Source organism: Homalodisca vitripennis, chromosome 2 (assembly GCF_021130785.1).
Source record: "Homalodisca vitripennis isolate AUS2020 chromosome 2, UT_GWSS_2.1, whole genome shotgun sequence".
Taxonomy (NCBI): Eukaryota; Metazoa; Arthropoda; class Insecta; order Hemiptera; family Cicadellidae; genus Homalodisca; species Homalodisca vitripennis.
The window spans coordinates 46,421,680-46,445,848 of record NC_060208.1 but is presented as its reverse complement, the minus strand read 5'-3'; the positions used below and the strand labels follow the sequence as shown (position 1 = coordinate 46,445,848).

Sequence of the window (24,169 nt, the reverse complement as noted above, 5' to 3'; positions counted from 1 at the left end):
GTAAGAAAATATCATAAATATAAAACGAAAATAAGTATAGAAGACTAATGATATATCCAACTACAATTATATGTCCTTTTTCAGATTCAGAGTACATCACTGTTGCCTTATACAATATAAATATTTGAGAGGATATATTTACTAGTAAAAAATGCTCGAAGTTAACGCTGTTCATCCTATATTTATACCTTCTATCGGGCAAGACGATACATTATAAAGTGCGTGTTTCTGTTGAGAAAACTGAGATGAACATTTCACAGCACAACTTCACACATCACAATAACTGTGTGAAAATTTTACCCTTGTTTGAAATTATACCATTAGATTAAACGATAACAGCAGAAAGTATTATTAATGTCTGTGATAATAACGCTGTTTTAAATCATGGTTTCGTAGGAAGTATACTTTTCCTCCTAATTCTTGTCTGGTTAATCATTTCTGTCGTATTGTAATTTATATTAAATAGAATAAGTTACATATTCTTTTAAGAAATAATTCCATCATTTTTTGTGAACGAAGTTGGTTCATTTTCTATTCCAGTGCATGAGTTTATGTATAAGAAAATAAATAACGTAATTCTATGCTTTTTCAAGCAATAAAAAAATCCAAATCAATAAATTTTACTAATTGAAATATTTTGAATTAATTTTAACAGCCAAACATCCATATAAAAAAGATACGTTTTTTGTTATTGACCTTTCACAGCATCTTTTCTGATAAATTCGAAATCTATGACGACTTAGCGATTAAAAGTGAAGTCGATAAAAATGTTCTCGTCACCTTTGAACCCGTTCATAGCTATATGATTGTGGCTATATTTATTCCATTGTTTTTTAGCAGTTTGCTATTATAAATAAAGCACATCGGATAGTTCAACATAATAGCCTTTTAAGAGAGGTTTACTCATGGGGGGGGGGGTTAATAATTAATAGCCTTGCACATGGACAGCTAATTTTAAGCTACTTACTTAAAAATGGGAGTGCTGTAAAAGTGTAATAATTACATGACCCTTAATCGAGTAATATATGAGAGAAATATGTCAAATAAAATTTATCTCAAACATAGTACACTTTATACACACGAAATTCGCCCCACATAGGCTACAGAGACTTGTACCCATCGATCGATAATCGGTTAATAAGTCAATTATTAATTTTAAAATATTAATTAAATGGGTTATTCCAGATGACACAACCATGTTTAATTTTAGTAAATTTAATAACAACAAAAACATTAATAGCGTTTTTAGTTTAGAATGTTTGTAATAAAAACTTTATAGCCGATTTTTGACACATTTTACTCCAAAACATATACAGTTCATGTGTATTAGTATTTTAAAATTTAGTTATATAAAAACCATAACATATGTATACCTGTACTCCCTGAATAAACGTTTAGGTATCTAAAACGAGCACTGTTTGTTAAATTTTAAATAATTGCTTATGTCTATATAGCTCATTTCATTCTTAAGCTGTCCTGACAGACATCAGACTGAAAAGAAATCTTTACAGTCCTCAGGCAGACAGATAAGAAAATCTCCCAACCTATCGAGTGACTTCAATGACACTTAGTAAAATTTCGTCGATAGACATGCACCTTTATCGGCCTAATTCTCATCTATGTAGAAATAAAGTTTTAAGCAAAATTTAAGGACTACAGACCAAATTGTTCTCGAAATATAGTCAACACTAATGACCTACAATTTAATTAATATATCAAAATTCAATCGAAATGTAAAAAAGAAATAAAGAGAAGTCTGAAATAATTCCTTCTGTCTGAGAACCAACTAAATTATGACATTTTGCATGGACTAGACATGCAATTGTGCATGGAGCTTCATCTCTACAAGAAGAATATTGAGTTTGATGATGGAGCATGTCCCTCCATCCCATTTTTCCGAGCGTTAACAAAGCCTATAACTTGGAGATATATATTCTCAAAAATGGATTGAGCTAAAAACTTGAAATGTGGTATACTTTGCTTGGCTGTTACTATAGGTTCTGACAAAATTGTTCTACGGTCTGACTCTTATGTCTATCTACCAGTGTGTCTATTTTTCCGCTGAATACATCTCGTGAACGAATTAAACTATGAACATGAAATTTGTTATGTAATGTCATATCTACATAAACACCGTCTTGTTTTATGATGTACATGTATCTCTATTGGGTTTGGCTGAGCCCATACGTAGCCTAACTATCCGCAGAATATCTAAAGAAGAATTTTATATGTAAACTTTAAATTTTGCATAAAACTTGTATTCTACAATGACAAGAATGAGCTTGATAAAGTTACGTCTATTCTAGTACATCACTCAGTAGGCTAACAGATTTCTTTTCTGTCTATCTGGTAGTGCAAAAATGTCTTTTCTGTGTGATTTTTGTCCGCGGTATATACCGAAAATGAAAGAAATTCTCTGTTAGACTAAACATTTTGCATGCCGTTTAAGCAAATTACACCACTCCTAGTGTGGCGTACTCCTACTTTGTTAAGGTTAAAAAGAGACAAAACAATCCATTTGGAGTCTTCAATAAATGTTTTATTATGAGCTTTTAGGAAAGGAAAGCTTTAATATTAAAGCTAAAGTAATATTTCTAAAATCTCAATTACGAAAATTAGTTTTTTTCTGTTAATCCAGAATTCTCTTTCTAATTCTGCTTTTAACAAACATCACCTATAACTTTTATTGATATTATCTATTTTATATTCAATATAAATTTAGTGTACAATTTTCAGAGATTTCCTAACTTAAATTTATAATAGTTATCATATTTTATGAAACGCTTTTAAAATAACATGCTTTAACCAACTGCTTAGGGACTGCGACCCTTAGAAAGGGGTAAAGTCATTGATAGCATAAAAACTAGGTTTATAAATCCTAAGTATGTGCAGAGCATAATTTTTGTTTTAATATTTTTAGTACTGTTGAGATATTACTTAATATTTTTTATGTTTTAGACTCTGCATCTTATATTTAAATACAATAGCGTTCTCTCTGTTGAACAAAATAATGGCAAATATCTATAGCATAATTTTGAATATTTAAAATGGAAAAATTTCCGACAGGAAGGTTGGCGAGAAGGTGTACAGGTCGTTTATGAAAGAGAAGCAAGAAGCAAAATACCAGTACCAGAATGCATTATACAGTGGACTCACAGCTGGACATTTGGCAGTCAGGTATTACAAGAGAACCCCTGATTTCTAAAAATAATTAAAACTTGAAATGTTTATAAATATGTTTTATTGTGAATTTGAATGTAGACTGACTGTGAGGAGTATAATAGGTGTAACCAGTTTCTAGATAAGGTCAATGCTAGTAACTCTTCACTAGGTGTTTAATACTTCACAATAGTTTAATACTTAGTGACAACATAACAAATCCGTTAAATGGATTATGAATGAAAGGGCTTCTCTACAGGAATCCATTGATACTTTTACATGGCTCCATGCCATTGAAGGGGTTAATGTAAACGTCTGATGACACAGATATCAACTCCAATACACACTAGCCTAAAACCTATGAAACATGTTTTCTATTTATGTTTTCCTTCTTTAGTTATACATAATATTTAACTGTTATAAATGTAAATGTCAACTTTCCAGTGAGGACTGGAATAAGCTGAACGTTTTGATTTCTTACTTACATAAGAATACAGTTCATGCACTTAGCTATTCTCCTGCCCAAGAACGCCCATGCCCGAGGACTTTCCCTCATAAGATTGGAACTGCTAGCAACAGTGTTACTGAAAAGGCAACTTAAAAATGACTCTTTAGATGGGTATATACAGGGTGTTTACAAACTTCTGTGGGTGATAGTAATATATAGTAATTATTTCTAGCAAAAAAGTGTCCTATAAATATTGGTCAAAAATGTTTTGTTTAACCGCTAGCCATTGACAATGTCAGTGTACAAAATATAATCTGCAACTTATTAAAATAAGAAATAAGTTTTTAACATTGTTTAATATAGTGAGAATAACCTCAGGAGATATTTTAACTTATTCTTTATTTGAACCCAAAGAAAATATGTGCCAACAGATTTGCTGCTATCCCCTCTAGCTAGTAGCTATTTGAGGAGACAACTAAATCAACTTACTGAAGTCTTATTAGCGTAGGTACAAAACTGTAGTTAATGTATTATTATTTAATAACAATATGAACAAAATAAATACAATAATAATAATGTCAATGGATATAAAAGTTTTTAAATACAATTAATTAACAAATTAACAGTTCATACGAGGTATGGCTATTAAATAACGGGACTGATATTGTAAAAAAATTTATTTTCATTTTAAACATACATGTAATTACTTATTATTACCTTCAATATACACCCCTTCTCTATCCCTGCAACGCTCCATGCGAAGTTACCATTGTTGGAAACAATGATGAAAGTCATCTTCTGTCAACTCTTTCAGGAGTCTTGCCGCTTTTTCTTGAACAGCTTCTACGGATTCAAATCTCGTACCTTTCAATGCAGATTTCACCTTAGGGAAAAGATAAAAGTCGCATGGTGCTAGGTCTGGCGAGTAAGGTGGATGTTCTAACACTGGGATGCTGTACTTGGTCAGGAACCGCTTGACAGATAACGCGGAATGAGCTGGCGCATTGTCTTGGTGCAAAATCCATGATTTGTCCTTCCACATTTCGGGTCGTTTTTTTTCTTACTCTTTCACTTAGTTTATTAAGTACCTCAAGATAGTAATGTTGATTAATTGTTTGACCTTCAGGAACCCAGTGAAGGTACACAATCGCACGAATGTCGAAATAAACAATCATCATTGCTTTAAATTTTTACTTGCTCGTTCTTGCTTTTTTGGCTCTCTGTGAAGTTGAGGTCTTCCAATGCATGGATTGGCGCTTCGTTTCCGGATCATAAGTAAAAAACCACGATTCATCACATGTTATTATTCTTTCCAATAAATTTGGGTCATTTTCAATGGCATTCAAAGTGTCAGTACACAAACATTTTTACGAGCTGCTTGTTGATCAATCGTAAGAATTTTTGGTACCTACCATTTTTGCACACACTTTTCGCATGTTCAAATTGTCATGTAAAATTTGCCGTACACATTCTTTATCAATGCCTACAGATTCAGCAACTGCACGAATGCTTAATTGTCGGTCAGACCGAATCAAATTAGCAACTTTTTCGATATTGTCTTCCGTTTTTGATGTTGAAGGACGACCTGGCCGCGAATCATCTTCCACGTCTTGTCGACCATCTTGAAAACGCTTAAACCATTCAAAAACACGAGTCCGCGATAAACATTCACTGACATACACTTCATGTAGTAAATTATAGGTTTCAGTAGCGGTTTTTCCAAGTTTAACGTGAAATTTAATAACAATTCGTTGCTCTATTATTACGCTAACCATTTTTCCGGCAAAACAAAATAACAACACTTACATAAATGAAGGTTATGACACAACGATGTTGTTTACAGAAACGAGACTAACTGCATTCTGAAGAGGAAGACTCAAACTACACAGCTGTTGGTCATTGTTGGTTGGCGCATGCGCACTCGTTCCACTGCAGCGTCAGTCCCTAACTTTGATGGGTTAAAAAAAATCAAATAACTAATAAGAGACAATGACCACTTACAATATTACAATAATTATTACCATATTCCCAATACTTTTATTGTAGGTTTTTATTTCACATCATAGGTATATCATAATCAACAAACAATAAAAACATGACGAGTACAGACAACTGTAGATACGAGTATATAAAAATATTAACGATAAATTAAAAAAATATACGTAGGCAATAAATATTTATCAAGCAACAACTAAAATATAAACAATATGTAGGCCTAATGACAATAACAGTGCATAAAAATAATTACACAACTGCACTAGCAATAAATACAAAACATTTTTTAGCACAAATCTAATGCTTAGAAGAGAAGGAGAATATTAATAGACTAATAATATTACTAATTGAACCTTTTTTAAATGTGGTAGTTAATACTGTATTTTAATTTTAATTTCAGTGCAAGTTGTTTTTAATTAACTATTTTCAGTACCGCACGTTTTATAAAGATGTGTAAGCAGCCCCGTACTCATACCAGTTTTTTTGGACAATTTTACCCAGGCCCTCAGGGGGCCTGGACCGGGTTTCTCCACACATCTCGCCACACCGTGTCAACGGACTAACAGATTAACGGACTTGGTGGTGGGACATGACGGACACGGTTGAATATCTTTTCTGGTACCCGCTAAGGCTGAGTACAGCCCTGTGTGTAAGATATATATGTAGTGGAGCATTTTTCAAATATCTGTTATATTGTAAAAATGTTCAATAGAAATTCACCTTCAACCTATAAACATTTTTACAATATTAAGGAAGTTACTTTTTTATAAATATAATTTTTTAGGTGTTTAAACATTGTTTTACAATTTATTGATACCATAATGATAGTAACAGCTTTTGTTTTATTTAGCGCAAGAGACTCCAACCATTTCTACATTTCTGTTAATGTGGAAGCATATGGCAGAGCGAGTTTTAATCTGACATATGAACAGCTGCTGAGTAGGACATTGGGAGTGTACAATCATGTGATAAATCTTCATCCCGGACAGGTAACCTAATTTGTGGGACTAAAGCACTAAGTGTAAGGCACTTCAAATAGGAATTTCTGCTATAACATAAGAATCATTATGAGTAGATTTATTTAGTTTCTAAATAAATAGTTAGCTTAATTGTGATAGTAATTTAAATATAAAGTCAAAATCTTTCATTAAAATTTATTTAATTTCAAATGTAAGTTACTTATTAAGCCCCTCAAGTGCCTACATATACGTGTGCACAAAATTAACACTTTTGGTGTGTTTAAAACATATACAATTTTTTTAACTGTAGTCAATTTCATGACACACACACACATATTACTTTTAATAAATAACTGTACAAATAACATTATTTTTAAAATATTGATACTATATTTTTGGTAAAAACCATCTTCAGATGCATAAATTTGGTTTACTTTCGTACCATAAAGAAAGAATTGCAATTTTACCTTTAGAAACAGTTTTAATGAAGAGTACATAAATATCGGTGTGTCAAATGATTTGTAACTACATCCAAAAATAAAAATGTTGTAAAATAAAATATGTTATAATCCACAAATAAAATTATTAGCTTCTCTTAGTTTGTTATGTATGTGTGCTTAGTCTGTTATACATACATTAGTTTATAACATTTTTATTTTTGTATGTAGGTACAAATAATTTGACACACCGATAATTACTCTTCATTAAAACTGTTTCTAAAGGTAAAATTGCAATTCTTTCTTTATAGTATAAAAGTAAACCATTATTCATAAGTGATACACTTCACATAATTATGTAAATACTATTTTTCATATAAAAACTTGATATAATAGGGATGTATAAAAAATAAAGTTAACTTCAAAAATCATTGAAACATTATAAAATATTAAATTATAAAACATCAAAATAATGAGTTTTAAAGTTTCTTATTAATTCACATTGCAACAATGTAAAGCATTACTTATTCCAATAGCTTGGATGATTACAGGTCTGATACTAGTAATGACTGCCAATTTTCCAGGTAGTACCTGACCTGGCTGTCACCGTGGAAATTTCTGAGTCACATCCTCTCACAAAGCTGTCAGTTCTCCCATTCAACACTAAAGGACAAGTGGACAGTTACGGAGAAAACTGTGGTTAGTAATGTGATCATAACATTGATTCGCTCAGCTTACTCAGTTATCATAGGGATCTCTACCTCTATTAATTATTATCCTTCTCTATGGTTAATTCAAAGTTGATTTCTAGTAAATGGAAAGAGAGCAGGTATGTGTTATCAAAAATGTAATATTATGTTTTAAGAATTGGCATCTGTCGTTATCTTCAGGTGTTGAACAATCAAAGACATAAGGTTAATCATGCCTGTCATATTTGTAGTCATAAACAAGACTTTAACATTTTCATAGGTATGTTTTTGTCCAACCCAGCTATGGAGGTAAAGATATTTAGACTGCCTGTGTATTTATAAATTGTGTATAAAATTGTGAAGTGTCTGGGCCTATCACTTCTCCTGTAGGTAGAGTTGTTCTCCACTATCAGCATTAACTAAATTAGAACTAATCCCTGTCTTTCTATTTCAGTGTGGGAGGAGGTAAAAGTCGAAAAACTCACTGAAAAGAAGGCTTTGATCATGTTCACTCCTTCGGTCGCAACACAGAATCAGCTGAGTTTGGTAGAGGGTGAGGGTCTCTCTGGTCAACTCATAGTCAGATATGATGTGGAGAACCAGCCTCCAGGAGGCTCCATATTGGTGAGAATCATTATATGTGAATTTAGTACAACTATAGGTCATGCTTGCCCACTCTACAGGCCAACCCCGTCACTTGTTTGTTGACCTTTGTCTTTGCAAATAGGTATATAAAGGGTATTGTGATACCTAATACATAACATGTTAGTTATTTGGATGTTAAGGTGTTGAATTTATAAAGAGATATCACTTTATTAGATTTATAACTTCAATCTGATATCCCACAGTTACCTTTTCAATTAATTATTAAGTTTTATAAAAAGTTTATCATTTTGGATTTTTTGGACAGTGAATATCATGTATTTTGGCTCATTATGACAATGTCATATCATACAATGTTACTTGTATATGGAATTACAAAACTGTGTATTTCATTCATTGCTTGGTTTGGAATTTGATTTGAGTATGTTATGAAATCTCTCACTTTAAAATTGTAGCTAACTTTTGAATATTTGGGTATATAATGTAAATTTTGACTTTTTTAAACAAAGATGTCTTAGAATTCCTTCAAAATTGCTGTAGTAGGAGGAAAGTGAGGTAACATGGGGTACCTAACGTTTGAAGGCTTGTAGAAACTACAGTTTTTTCCACAAAGGAACAGTTTTGTAAAAGTAAGTACTACATTACCTGTTAATACAAAGTTTTGAAAACACCGGTTAGACATGTTATTCTTGAGGGAAAATATAATATAAGGTCTACTTGTTATTTTCATTGGTGGTGAGGAACTAACTGGCACAATTTGTAAGTGAAATAATTCACTTCTACTTTGGCCCCATAGCAGCTTTCATTAGCTCAACAACAATGGATGCACTGGATCTACCTCTCACCAGGCCTGTACTCAGACAGGTTTTCTTGGACAATTTTACCGGCCCCTATCAGACGTTTATTTGAATGGACCCTCTATTTGATAACGCGGTGGCAGGACATGACGAAGCCAGGCCAAATATCTTTTCCCGGACCCGCCAAAGCTGCATCAGCCCTGCCTCTCATCACCCCTGGATTCAGAATCCTTCGCATCCTCCTTGGATTAAAAGCTCCATGTAATAAATGCAAGCAGCATTATTATCTTCTTCTTGATTGGAATCATTCGACATTTTCTCCTTCAGTTCATCTTTATTCTCTTTTATTACATCCAATAAAGGTGCCTTTTCTTTGATTTGCTTTTCTTCTCAGCTTTGTTATTTATTATTATTCATTTTTCTTTTTTTCGAATGCTGTCTCTATAAGGAATAGCTCTTTTCAAGCTTGAATGGATCCTGTTTAAAATTACAGGTTTTCGTTTCTTGTGCAGGCTTTCAATAATTTGTTCTTTCCTTATGAATTTTCTCTTCCAAATTAAACTGATGAATATAAAACGTCTTTGTCACCTTCTTGTAATTTATTATAACAAACATTACTTCAATAATTGATAGCTTTGTGCCTTTTTAACACCATGACTGGCAGTCTGATTTTTTATTAAAGGTTAAGAATAAATGGATAAACTAACCCTCAAAACAATTAAAAAATACAATTGTAATGCCACTAATTTGGGATGACACAACAAATGATCCCTGCTCCAAAACCCCCAGGGTTACGTCCATTTAAGTTATGTGTTCTTAAAAAGTGTTAAAGAATTTAATGTCAAAACCGGGTACTACCACAGCTAGCACCCAGATTGACCCCACACCTATAGCTTTCACAAAAATGACATTATTTGACTGTACAAAAAGCTAAAGATAATTAAATAATTAAAATGATAATGAATGTAATTAAATGTTATAGGAAGATAGCTTCTTATCTTTACTCTTAACAATAGTTTATTAAAAGAGAAAATGTTTAATGAATGTTATAAGCATTCTAGAACACTTTTTGTTCTTTCTCTAGATTTATAAATAATGGAGCTGTGAGTTTTTTAAGTGTGGATAAAATGGTGTACCAAGCTGGCTAATAAACTCAGCCGACCTATATTGCTGTGTTACATAACATAGACTTTTGAATTGGGGGTGGTTTTGGGCTCTGGGGGTCATGTTCAGTGAAGTTACACAGAAATTTTCTGTAAGTGCTACTATGTGGTCAATTGCAACAGGTTGATTTTTAAAATCTATCTATAAGACTTAGTGTCATATTAAGTAGACAGTTTTGATGATGGCATGAATGTCAATTGTGGTTCTTTATTTGAATTAATTTTTGATTGCAGGTGAATGTCCACGTTACTTACACATAATGGTCCTGGTGACATTTATGATTGCATGAGTATAAGTTGTGATTGTTGTTACAATTTATACTTTAATTGCAGGTGAACGAAGGATATTTTGTACACTTCGTGTCGCCCGGGAATCTCTCCCCACTGCGAAAACATGCCATCTTCACGTTGGATGTCAGTGGGAGCATGACCGGTCGCAAGTTGGAGCAACTCAAGGAGGCGATGGTCAGGATCCTTGATGACTTGGACCCAGAGGATTTCTTCAATATTATTGAATTCTCATATGCTGTCACGGTCAGTCTTGCAATTATATTGACAATATTTTATGAAGTAAGACCTTAAAAGGTGGGTGGGTAAAGTAAGTCCCCGTCCCCATGGTAATTCAAGATATGTTCTTTAGAAAATTCATAAGTAAAATATTACAGTACACAGCTAATTGCTACATAAGAGGATAACTGGGAATACATAACATTTGCATTAAAGGATCACTTGAAAATGTATGACACTCAGTTATAAAAAAACTATCAAACTGTCAGGTATCCATTTGGACATTAAACTGTATTGGTATGGTCATGTAATATCGTCTTTAAATTAACTAACATTTTAAGGAATCTGAAGGATTGCATGAGCCAGAAAAGTTTTAAATATATTTAGGTATTTTTCATTATAACTTAAATAATGGATTTAGGAGATGTGATGACATTATCTACTGCATGTTAAATACTACAAGTTTGGTACATATACCTCATACCAATAAAGATATCAATATATTTTTTTCTCTTTTTATCACTAGTACTTTGTAGTTATTTATGGCCCAGGAAATTAAAATTAAGAATATCTTTATATTTTTCTAAATTTTTATGTTTATAAATTATTCTATTTTAATAATATTAAAAAAAGGTTTTATGAGTGTTTCTTGTGCCTTAAATATAAAAACTTTTGTGCTGACCAAAGTCTTTATATTTTAATAGGTTCAGAAGATGTAATATATATATATATATATATATATATATATATATATATATATATATATATATATATATATATATATACTGAAAGCTTGTAAATATCTTATAAAGCTTTTCTAATATGAGACTCATCAAACATTTTCATGTCATTGACACAATTTTGGCCAGGTGTTACCCCTAATCTTCTTAAATTTGATTATGTTTCTCTTATTGAAACAGACAACTGCTACATAAACCCCTAAATGAGAATAAAAAACAAAATCTTGTATTAAATTAAATAAATATTTTAAGAGTTTTAACATATATAATTTTTTGTATAACAAACTGTATATTTCCGTTAGTTCACTTCAAAATAAGAACTTTTGTAAAGGTGAAGCTTAACTACTAAAGAGTAATGCATTTTAATCAGTATAATTGTTCATATCCAACCTCAGCATAACGAACTCCTTGCAATATCCGACCTTGAATTTGATTGTCTGCTTAATTGTTTTCAGTATCAGGCAATGACGTATTGCAACAACTAAAACAATTTATTTCAATATTTTTTTAAATATAGAAAGCTACTAATATTTGTTGAGTTGAGGTGTGAGAAATAATTTACACTTTTTGATTTTCTGTGAATAACTGATTTTTTAAATGTAATTTTGAAAAGGAGTGTAAGCTACTGTGTGTATTAAAGTGGTTTTCTAGGTTAATTGAGTACACTATGGAGTTAAGGAATAATTAACATCCTAGTAGTGCTTAATTACTTTTATGCTTGTTAGGTAGTGTTTGCCAACTGAAGGATAAAACCTATTTTGAGCTTTCAATCTGATCATAGTGACCAATTTCAATGATTTTGTATTCGTAGGTATGGAACCTGGATTCTCTATCATCCAGTGCAGTTATACAGCCAGAAATTCACACCACAGGTCTATGGTGGTTCAACAAGGCTGAGTTACCCTCAACTCCCTCTCCTCCCTCTGAAACTCCTCCCACCTCTTCTCCTCTACACAACTCTGTCCCCCCTTACCCTGCCACCTCCCTTTATATTCAGAAGGCAAAGGATGTAATTGAGAAAATGACTGCGGGTGGAGGTACGTTTATTAAATAATTCCCTTCTTTCATAATATTGAATGTTGCTTTTAAATTAGTGCTAGTGAGATTTTTGAATTTCATTTTAACCTTTATTTAATATATTTATGTTAACAAAGATAGGGAGTTTAATTTGAATTCCGAAACATGCAAAAGAAGTTTAATAATACGTGTAAAAGTTAGAGACTATTCATATTACAGTATATAGTTTTCTTCTAATATGTTTTAATATGACATGAAGTAATTGTTACTTGTATATAAAAATTAATGTTTTATATTAATTTTATTTCTAAGGCTTAATAATTATTAATATTACAACATAATATAATACAACCAAACAATTTTATGTGTATTGTTTATTTAATGAACTGGATTAATAGTTTACAACACTTTAATAAAGTTTATTTTGCAACTAAATTGATCTTTATATTATTTTCAAAGTTAATTTTACCCACCCATCACTTAAATTTTATTCTAAAACAAATCTTTATGGGTTCTTTGTGCATATTAGTATTATTACTTAAAGATAGTTTAAATTGCATAACTGAAATTTTACAAAATGTTTGTAAAAGTACGTATTGTTGAGATGTATAGTTAATTTTTTGATCACCTTGAACCTGAAATAAAATCTATTTTACTTATTAACCCTTTAAAGAATGCATGCACACTGTACAAAATGAGTAAGGGCAACATATGATCTGTTTGGGGAGTGGCCCAAACAAGTAAGGATGTCATAAGACATTTAATCATGCTGCAATTGTATTTTTATGAAGACAAAGCTGATGATGTTTGTTGAAATTAGGTAAATTTGTCCTGTCTCTATCTAATGGCAACATTCCAAACTAAAAGCAGATGAAAATAAATTGAAAACCTGAATATACTATTAATTTTGAATTGTAAATATTGAATCAATGGTATATGTTAATGTTAACTGCAAGTGCACTCATGGGGAATGCACAGATTGCTATCATATGACGGCCGATATTTATGAAGCTGTTTTATTGAGTCTATTCATTATTACTGCTACTCATTGAAACTGTCAAGACGGAGGTAATATCAAAAGAAAACTTTTGTCCACTGCAAACATTTTTTTTTAATCTTCATAATAAACTCTATTGTACAGGCACAAATATACATGGGGCATTAAAGACAGCCATGTTAGCTGCAACAGCAAGTTTCATCAACACGACTGCCAACACGACAAAACCTAAACCAGAACCCATTGTGATATTTTTGACAGATGGAGACCCAACGATTGGCATCACTGACCACAATAAAATACTCAGTATGGTGAAGGTAAGATTTACATTTTGCACTATCTCAGCATAGTAAAATACGCTCACATATTTTACTGAATAGTTTGAGGTGCCACCTCAAAATTTACAGACATTAAGTTCATTACTGAAAAATAATGTTTTGATTTCATTCTTAGCAAATTACTATAATTATAAAATATATTAAAAGTATTTTCTTGCATGTTATATTTGAATGATATTCCAGTATCTTTTTTATACATTTTTAATCTATGTCTTTAGTAGATAATGTGATATCTAATATTATGGGTAATACATATTAAAAGTTTAAATAAAGTCTGAAATTTGAATCTGACTATTTTACTGTTTTGAAATTATGAAGAATGCATACAGTGAAAACAACAATTTCAGAAAACAGATGCCTGATTGAATCTTTTTGGTTTACATTGTACTTAATTCTAATTTTTATTTATGAGTACTTTAAATTATTACTTATTACTAATTATTATTAAGTTACAATTAAATAAATAAAGTAATTGATTTTGTTATTTTCTAAGTAAATCTCAAATAACTTTTCTTTAACGCCCTTCAGGCAACAACGTGAAGGTTTCTCTCACATAAGCAGGAGTCCTTGCAGTCATGTCTCCAGGTGTCATCGTCAGATGATGTATTTCAACAATATCAACAATTACGCACTGTAGGCTTTGATTTGTTTTCCTATGGTTTAAAAAAAAGTAATGTAGCTTCACGTGGTTTCTCCTCATAACTCTTACACTCCAAGTATTAAATCATAAGAAATTCAATTAAAATTCCAAATTATTTAATTTTAATTTCTTAAAAATCTTAACAGCTGCATCCTGCCTGTCTTTATTTCAAAATAAATATTTCTCTGTTATTAATTCTGTTTAAAATTGTTAATTTTTTTAAAAGCGTATTATTTTTTATAGAATAACACAATACATCATATGTTTGTATGAAATATTTTATAAAAATTGTTGTTGTATTTAGAAAACAAAGAAAAGATCATGGTCCCAAGGTCAAATCATGATTTGATTTAAATTGTTAAATTTTATCTTCTTTTTATTCCCAGGACCTCAACGTGAAGCAGAGTGCAATCTTCAGCCTTGCTTTTGGGGATGGAGCTGATCTGTCTTTCCTTCGAAGGCTATCTCTGGCTAACAATGGTTTTGCCCGAAACATCTATGAGGCTTCTGATGTGGCATTGCAGCTGCAGAACTTCTACCGGGAGGTGGCATCACCTTTACTTGCCAATGTCACATTCTCATACTTACCAGGCCAGGTTTGTTTCTGTTAATCTGGCACAGCTGAATTATTAGTGATAGGGTCATATTCAGAGAGGGCTTTTAGATCTTTAATGAAAAATGATGTGTTATTTGTATTGATTTTTTTATCTCAATCCAGGATTTAGCATATCCAGGCTTTGTTTCACATCATGACTGAATAAACAGAACCTCTATTAGTCTAAAGCAGAATCTTATAATTAATTAATTGATACAGTTAAAACTAAGTGAATTTTGTAAACCTGATGGGTTTACTTTGTATGATTAAGCCTCAGCCCATGGTTTTCTGGCAATAAAATAATACTTTTCTGGAGTCTTTGCTGTTTCTGTTGATCTAATTATTTGTATAATTTGTTTGAAAACATATATATGTAGGTCGTTATAAATTTTGGTGTTGTAAATTACAAAAAGTAGAGAGCTTAGTATTGAGGCCTATGGTTATCAGTAACAATTTCCAGTTTGCAATGCAATCAAATCTTACACTGTTGCCTCTCTGATAGATATAATGTCACGTTCAAGAATATATAAGTAATCTTGATAAAATAACATCCATGAAAGATGATGACAATGACAATGTTGACAGGTAGTCCGGAGTTCGCTTACCTCCCAGAACTTCCACAGCCTCTTTCTGGGAAGTCAACTGGTTGTAGCAGGTCGGCTGAACAAGACCACTCAGATCTCAGCTAATGTCACCGGGTTGGCTATAAATGGCAGTACCACATATCATGTTCAGGTGGGAGTGTGAAATTTGATATACTGGATGTAATTAACATATTACCTCTATAAGAATGAGCTATTCCTATTCCTTCATCCCAATTTTGTAGCTGAGGAAAAACATTGTAGTTCTACACCAATTTATCTATATGTAACAATTTTGGTTGTCATTTGTAATTATAAGTATGCACGTGGTATGGTGCATGCAATCCTACTAATTCTCAAACTGTTACAAATCAAAAAATAAAACTTGGGGATGTTTCTAGATCAGTAGTGTTAACTTAACTATGTAGTAGAACTGATAGAAGCGTCCTCCAAAGCTTTCATACATATTTGGAATGAATATAAAAACGAGAACTGTGGTTTAACAGCCGACTGTAGTGAAACTATCTTGAGATTTTCCTAATACACTCATGCACTTTAACATCCTTATTTATGATTGTAACATTATGGAAGATGTCTCATTTTAAAGATACAAGTTGTGGTTAGAAAATAAACAGATTGGCGGAGCCACAGAACGAACGCAATAAAACTGAATATCGTATGAAATGAAATGAAATGAAATGACTTTATTTACAGAGGCGAAGTTAGGACTTAAAAGTCCTCTCTACCACTTAACCTCCAAACAAAACAAACAAAATAAAATATAATCATACCTATACACACATCATCATACATTGTAAGTGACACGTAAACTAAATCACTTTAATAGTTACTTACATATTGGATTTAACATAATAATGTATATATACCAATTATAATTAAAATAAACCATGTTGATTAAACTCTAACAAAAATCTCTTAATGCAACAGGCAACTAATAAAACTATCCTATCCTAACAGCATTCATTCCCCATCCACGCAACTTACATACAGTTACCCCAAGTGTGACCACAAGAACCACCAACCGTCACTCCCGCCGAGTCCGCAGCAGAAAGGCCCTAACCTCCACCCCAAAGCGATCGCTCTTGTCAATACTTCTGATGTTGTCTGGGAGAGCGTTCCACAATCGACATGCGGAAACAGTGAAAGATTTATTATATAAGGCTGTGCTATGAATTGGAATTGATAATAAAGATGCACCCCTACGAGTTTTACGTGCACTAATATCAGACATAAAAACGAAACTTTGGGCCAAATAACTTGGACAACCATTGTGGATTAGTGCGTGCAACAGACTAAGTACATGAAGATCTCTAAGTTCTTTGGATTTTAATAGGGATAATTGCTCAAAATAAGGAGATACGTGATCATCACGTCGTAAGTTGAAAATGAACCGAATACAATAATTCTGTGCACGCTGAATTTTATTAGAAAGGTCAACAGTCATGTCATTGATCACCACGTCACAGTAATTGAAGTGAGGTAAAACTAGAGTTTTCACCAACATCACTCTAACATCCAACGGCAAGTACTGTGCAAATCGCTTGAGGCCATGTATACAGGCAAAAACCCTATTACACATTAGTGACACCTGATCAGCCCATCCCAGGTTTTTGTTGATAGTTATTCCCAGGTTTTTTACTTTTTCATTGTAAACTATTTCTTTGTTGTTCAGTATCAGTCTTGGAGCAGTATTAATGTCGATTTTAGTAATAAGCCTTTGATAGCCTATTAAAATACAGTTAGTCTTGGTTTCATTAAGTTTCAGTCCATGTCTGCAAGTCCAGTAAGCTATTGAATCAATATCAAAGTTCATTACTTGTACACAAGTGTCCATCTCATTAGGTGAAAAGTGGCGGTAAATTTGTAAATCGTCAGCGTAAAGATGGAACTTTGAGTGTCGGATGCTAGTAGTTATGTCATTAATGTAGAGTGTAAAAAGAAGTGGTCCAAGTACAGAACCCTGAGGCACCCCTCGGGTGACAGGTTTCCACTCGGAGCACCCATTGTCAGTCTTGACACGCTGCTGTCGCTCGGAGAGATATGACCCCACCCACCTGACACAACCATCAGAGAAACCATACCTCTTCAATTTGATCAGTAAAAGAGGGTGAAACACGCAGTCGAAGGCCTTGGAAAAATTGAATAGAGTCAAAATTGTAGCTTGTCGCTTGTCCATAGCAAGTCTTATATCTTCAGTGATTTTTAAAAGGGCTGTGGCAGTACTGTGGTGAGGGCGAAACCCAGATTGAAATACCGACAAAATATTTCCACTGTCAATAAAACGGGAGAATTGTTGGTAGACTATTCTTTCTAAACACTTGGATAGTGCCGGCAGTATACTAATAGGTCTTAAATCAGATGGAGCTTTAGGGGAAGAACACTTATTTAAGGGATGGATTTGAGCACGCTTCCATATATCTGGAAAAGTTGAGGACATTAAAGATTTATTAAATATTGCAGTAATAACTGGGAGGGTGACTGGCAGAGTGCTCTTAATGAACTTGATTGGAATGTTATCGGCCCCGGTATGCCCGGTCACATGCTCCCCCTCCCACCCCTCCTCGTGTTATGTCTGGCTTCCGTACTTATTTCACCCATAGCAGTTAATCTTTTGTCTTTGCATCAGAAATATTTTGAGTATTCAGAAATAACAGCATGTGGACATCAAATTTCTTTTCAAAATTTGAAAATATGCTAATGAAAAATTTGTAATGATACAAGTCTACAGTAATGACTATTTATCACTAACACAAGAGTTTGGTTGGTTTAAACTATTTAAAGATGGCCATGAAGACACAAGTGACAACACACCCATTGGCAGACAATACATCTTTCGTCATCAAAAATAGATGCTAACATGGAAAAAATCGGTAACATTGTCTGAACTTATTACAGATAATTAGTCAGAATCACTACATTAGAGTAATGACTACTGTACATGAGCATGTGCAGAGAAAATAGAATGACTTATGAAAAAACTAGTCATGGATGCTTATAGCTCACAAAGCTTAGTCAGTGAAGATGTGTTTGGCCAAACACAACATCCCTGTCTTAGATCATCCACTCTACTCACCCAACTTGGCCACCTGTGACCTATTCCTTAAAGTCAAATCAGCTTTGAAAGGAACGAGATTTGAGATATTTTTTGAAGCAGTAAAAGAAAAAGCTATGGAAGTTATGGACAGGGTTACGAAAAATGATCAGCTATGGGCAGAATAAGTACGGGAGCCAGACAAAACTTGTGAAGAGGTGGGAGGAGGAGTCACGTGACCAGCCATACTATAATCAGCCTTATTGCATTTGTTCTGTGACTCCACCAATACTAATTCAGCCACATTAATAAATATGCATCCAAGTGTTTTTAATTTTCTGAGTAACCTTTAAAAATATTGAAAAAATGAAGGTTTTGAAGAATATTGTATATATTTAAAATGAGACTTTTCCATAATTCTATAGCTAAAAATAAGGCCCTAAATAAGGATAACTGAATGTTTTATCTATGTTTACATATATTTTATATCGGAATAAAATTGTACCCATTTACAGAATTAATCTGTTATAACACTACAAAAATTAATATTGCTGCTGTGCTCTCTCTAAAACCATTATTCAACTTAACCTTTAGAGCGTTAAATGATTATTTGTTGTGATACAATATATTTCTTGGGAGTATACATAGAGCGCTTATAGCATACAAAGGGTTAAAGATAGGCAATGAACTTTTAAACGTCCAAGAGATTTTGTCTGCCAAAAGAACATTTTGACCAATTGAATTCCTATGTGATGTGCTTCATTTTTCATAAATATAAAAAGATTGATCCAATAATCTTAAAATTGCTAAAAGACATTTTGTCTGCCAAAAGAACATTTTGACCAATTGAATTCCTATGTGATATGCTTCATTTTTCATAAATATAAAAAGATTGATCCAATAATCTTAAAATTGCTCCTTCAGATACAAAAATTCAGACCTAATATCATAGAGGAATCATTTCAAAAAAGTTCCACTTTTTAATTTAATTTAATCTTGGACTTTTAATATGACTGAAAGTACAGTACAACACCAGGACAAGCACAAATCAAACGGTTATGCTGTACTTTCAGGTACATGCTTATTTTTTATGCATAGCTTTCTTCTTTTGTAATGTTTTACTTTGGCATGTTCATTGCCATGTGTTGTGTATGCTTAAATTTATGTATTTAGTTTCTGACATCTGAAGAAGACAAATGCCAGTTCTTCAAATGTAGTGTTCAAATTTTTGTAATATTTGACTATGGAGAATATCTGAAATCCTGTTGTTATCCTTTTTAATCATCCATGGTCAGTAATGCGTTTTGTACAATATAATTGTTTAGAATCACCATTTGACTGTAATCTGATCTCAGAATATGATCATGTGGTTGTATAATGTAATTGAGTGAAAATGTAGTAATTAAAGCCTTATTTCATGATATGATCATCTGATTGTAGTCAGAGGCACAGCCGATAGACGACTTGTCGGCCAGCCTGTATGGTGTAGAATCTTCAGAAGAGGAAATGGAAGATGAAAGCAGAGGTGATGCAAAAGACAAGAAACTGAAGAGGAAGAAGAAAGCAAGAGGAACATTGGAAAGGCTTTGGGCGTATCTCACCATCCAACAGTTACTTGATAGAAGACATGTGCTGGAGACTGAGGATGTGAAGAAAAGAGTTGTGGAACTGGCTCTCAGGGTGAGTAAAGACATGTACCCCTGCTTGTTTTGTGGGACAGAAATATATTTGAGGCCGAGGTTTGAAAAAATCTAAAGATATATTACAATTCATGATCCGAATCATTTTAATTTGCTATTCCACTCAGTATTTCCTTTTTTTTCCAAAAGTACAATTGTTTTTTCGGCAAATTAGTACACACATATTAAATATTACAAAACTTTAAATTATTTTGAGGTTCCATAGATATAATATCCTGTATACAATAAATCTTATAAAAATATTACTACTTTTTTCCTCTTGGTGACTCAACAAATTCAGTTGGCCTGGTTTGTTCAACCATTACAACGCACTTCATAGGATTGGTGTCATCAGTAATCAGTGGTTTATTATAGTTAATGTTATCTAGGTTCTTTACTAAGGTCTTAAACTTCTGGGAGTTAGTTTTTACTGGCTTCTTCTGTAGTTGCATTTAACCACCTTGACAGCCTTATACTGATCAATTATACACTGCAATGGGATGGATAAGATCAAAGAGTTTTTACTGCATTAGATTAGCTAACCAGTAGCTATTATGCATCACTATCAAGAGCATTGTGATATTTTCAATATCCTACACATGGTGTAGGGTTATGTAATGCTGTTGATAATTGTTATAAGAAAGCATAAATGATCCAGGTTCAAGGCACCATGAGAGTGAGTTCAGGACTTGAAGAGAATCTAAAACCAAAACTAAAGTTGTCAAAATAATATCATACCTAAAATCATAACCATTTACTGGAATAGACAAAATATCATCAACAATCCTGAGACAGCAAAAATGAAGTAATAACACACATACATGGTGTAATAAATAAATTGTTCCAACAAGACATTTTCCCTCCCTAAAAAGAGGTCATACCTTATTCTGAAAATTAATAGATGTTTATGTTTATCACTAGTTAGTTTCTATTTAGTGGCATAATTTCCCCAGACGCAAGTTAACTCGTTTTCACAGCTTGTATTTATATGTGTGCAGAAAATGCATTGGGAAATGTCTTGATAAGTTTATAGATTGTGAATTATATAGATCAATCCTTAAGACATATTAAAATATTTACAATTTACAGCCAATAATTTTTTGTAAATTTATTTCCAGCAATATATTGTGCTATTTAATCTGTAAATTTATTGCAATACAGAATATTGTATTAAGTTTTTCTATTAAATTATATTTAAATGTTATAACATTTTTTTTGCTACCAGTACTTTATTTTAGTTACCAGTAAATTAACTATTACCTAGTATATTATTTGTGGATAGATATAAAAACTGTATATTTAAAAATTATGAAAAAGTGTATAAAATAATCAAATTCATAAAAAAATACATTCTCTTAAAACATATTTTTAAATTAATTGGATTATAAAGAGTAAAGTAATTTACCCTAAATTCAAATAAATTCATAATACTGATTAGATTGTACTAAAAATGTGGAATGTAATGATTTTAATAGATATAAAAACAGTTAAATGTTTATTTATCTGTAAGTAAAATTTTGATTAAGATGTGCATGGTTAGTATTTATTTATGTGTCAATTATTACAAGTATTTTTATTTCTATTAAAAGCACTATTCACATTTATAGTACAATCTGAGTGGTATTACAAAACTGTGTGAACGTAGTAAAATTGTTTTTTTTATGTAATTTAAAAAACATGTTTTAAGAATTGTTTTTATTTCATTATTGTGAAGTTATTTATTAATAATTAAATATATTTATACTATTCGTAAAATATAGAATTTTTAATTGTTTAAATATACAATATCTTAAATAAACAAAATTTTAGTATTACAGTAAATCCAGATAATACATTTTTGTAATTTGAATGACCACTGTTACAGTATAACTTTGTCACTCCAATGACGTCGTTGGTTGTGGTCAAGCCAAACCAGTCAGTAGAAATTGACCAAGAATCATTGAGACCACAATCTTGTAAGTACACTAAAAGTCTTTTTGTGATGTTTTTCTAATAAGTAATCATTACAAGTATAAAGCTTGTTCTATAATTTAAGGTGCTGGATATTTTTGTGGTAATAAAATTAATTACCACCATTAATTACCACCATTTCATACTTAAAAGTATGAAATGGTGTGTTTGAAGGCTAAGTTAATAGATTCTAAGTAGTTAATGATTGGTTAATAGCAGGCACCTTGGTTTAATTAATTCACCTTATCTACAAAAGTTAATACAAAAATAAAATCATTTCTTTTGTTAGTAAACTACTTAAATTATTTCAGACACAGTAATACTGACTTTAAATCTCATCAGCTCACTATGAATTCATTAACAGAATAAAACCATTGGAAATTAAATGAACAGGTCCAGTATGTACATTTCCAGAAGGGCTTCCCTTATTTAGTATTATTTATTTTATAATCCAAAAATACATACAACACAACACACAACATAGGGCTCATAATAATTGGTTGTTAAAACAAACCTTAGAAGCCAGTCTTAGAAAATAGTGAAAATGCTAATAAGAAAAATGATATTTTGTTTTTAACGCTATGGGTAGTTTAGACTTTATTTCTTACTACAAATTAAAGACAGTACTAGTGCCTTGTTTGTTAAAAGGTGTGTAGCATTGTGATGGGCATGAGTTACAACCATCGTAGTTGAGATTCCATAATTTAAATCGACTTCTATTTGACCAGGTCCCAATTGACAAGGTTGGGTTATTTAGGGTTAGGCTCTATCTATTAACTAACCATATAGGTTTTAGTTGAACTATATATTAATTATTATTGAACTATAATTTAGAGAGAACTTTTCAAATTTTTAACCTCATGAGTTTGTGGATCATGGACTATTTTTACTGTTCTTAAAATATTTTTTCTTCTTGAATTTTTGGAGAAGGCATACATTTCTATATCCCTCTATATAGCTGCTCCTCTGATCATGTCTGTATGTAAAATCTAATTTGAACAATATAAAGCTCCAAAAACCTATACAAAAAAATCAATTCTAAATTTCAATTCGAAATAGTTTTCAAATAACAATGAATTGTGTCATTTGTAATTTGAATAGCAAAGCATAACTAATGTTTTCAAAAGTTTTATTCTCAACTAGATTAGCGTAATTGTGTAGTAAGTAACATAAAAGTACCCTAAAGATTAAAAAGTTGCCTATGGACTTAATTATGGTAATGACTTAAAAGTATGAAATGGTGTGTTTGAAGGTCAAAGAAGTCTAGCATGTCTAAAAACTGGTTCCCATTCAGCTAAACATAACTGTGTAATACTTAAAAACATCTCATACAAATTTTAAAACATTTATACCTTCATTTCAAATATAATACTTAAAATTGTGGGACACATTCTATCAAGACTTAATAATTATCCAAAATATATGATTTGTTATGTCAACCTAGATTGTGTATGAATTGTGTTGGGTTAGTTACACACCTGAGTTAGAGATTGCATATCCCAAAAAATTCTCTTACTAATTTTTTATATTACTGAACAATAACCAAAGTTCCAAAAGATTTTTGTTACCTTCACAATATTTCCATCATGAGAAACTAATTTTAAACAAAGAAAATTTTAGATTTGTATATAAATCTTATTTTTGTTTGATTAAACAAATCTGTATTGTAAATTACCACTTCTATACATAAAGGGTGTACCTTCCAGATCCAAAAAGCTATTTACAGACCCGTATAAACTAAGTAATTAAATATTTGGGACACAGAATACTTGAAAGCAGAGATTTGTACATATTGTCCTAAATGTGATGTTAACTAGGCTAAA

The 24,169-nt window shown here is 31.7% G+C and overlaps 1 protein-coding gene across 1 annotated transcript in view; it reads left to right on the top strand.

The window, feature by feature from the left end:
- The window catches only part of LOC124353883 (inter-alpha-trypsin inhibitor heavy chain H4-like), a 50,260-nt gene that overhangs the window by 12,321 nt on the left and 13,770 nt on the right, over positions 1–24,169 (top strand). The window contains exons 4-14 of the mRNA XM_046803926.1: positions 3,067–3,177; positions 6,453–6,591; positions 7,583–7,697; positions 8,142–8,311; positions 10,584–10,784; positions 12,309–12,534; positions 13,656–13,828; positions 14,876–15,085; positions 15,670–15,819; positions 20,158–20,397; positions 22,261–22,351. Of these exons, the coding sequence (XP_046659882.1) occupies positions 3,067–3,177; positions 6,453–6,591; positions 7,583–7,697; positions 8,142–8,311; positions 10,584–10,784; positions 12,309–12,534; positions 13,656–13,828; positions 14,876–15,085; positions 15,670–15,819; positions 20,158–20,397; positions 22,261–22,351 (1,826 nt within the window). The remainder of the gene's footprint in view (positions 1–3,066; positions 3,178–6,452; positions 6,592–7,582; positions 7,698–8,141; positions 8,312–10,583; positions 10,785–12,308; positions 12,535–13,655; positions 13,829–14,875; positions 15,086–15,669; positions 15,820–20,157; positions 20,398–22,260; positions 22,352–24,169) is intronic.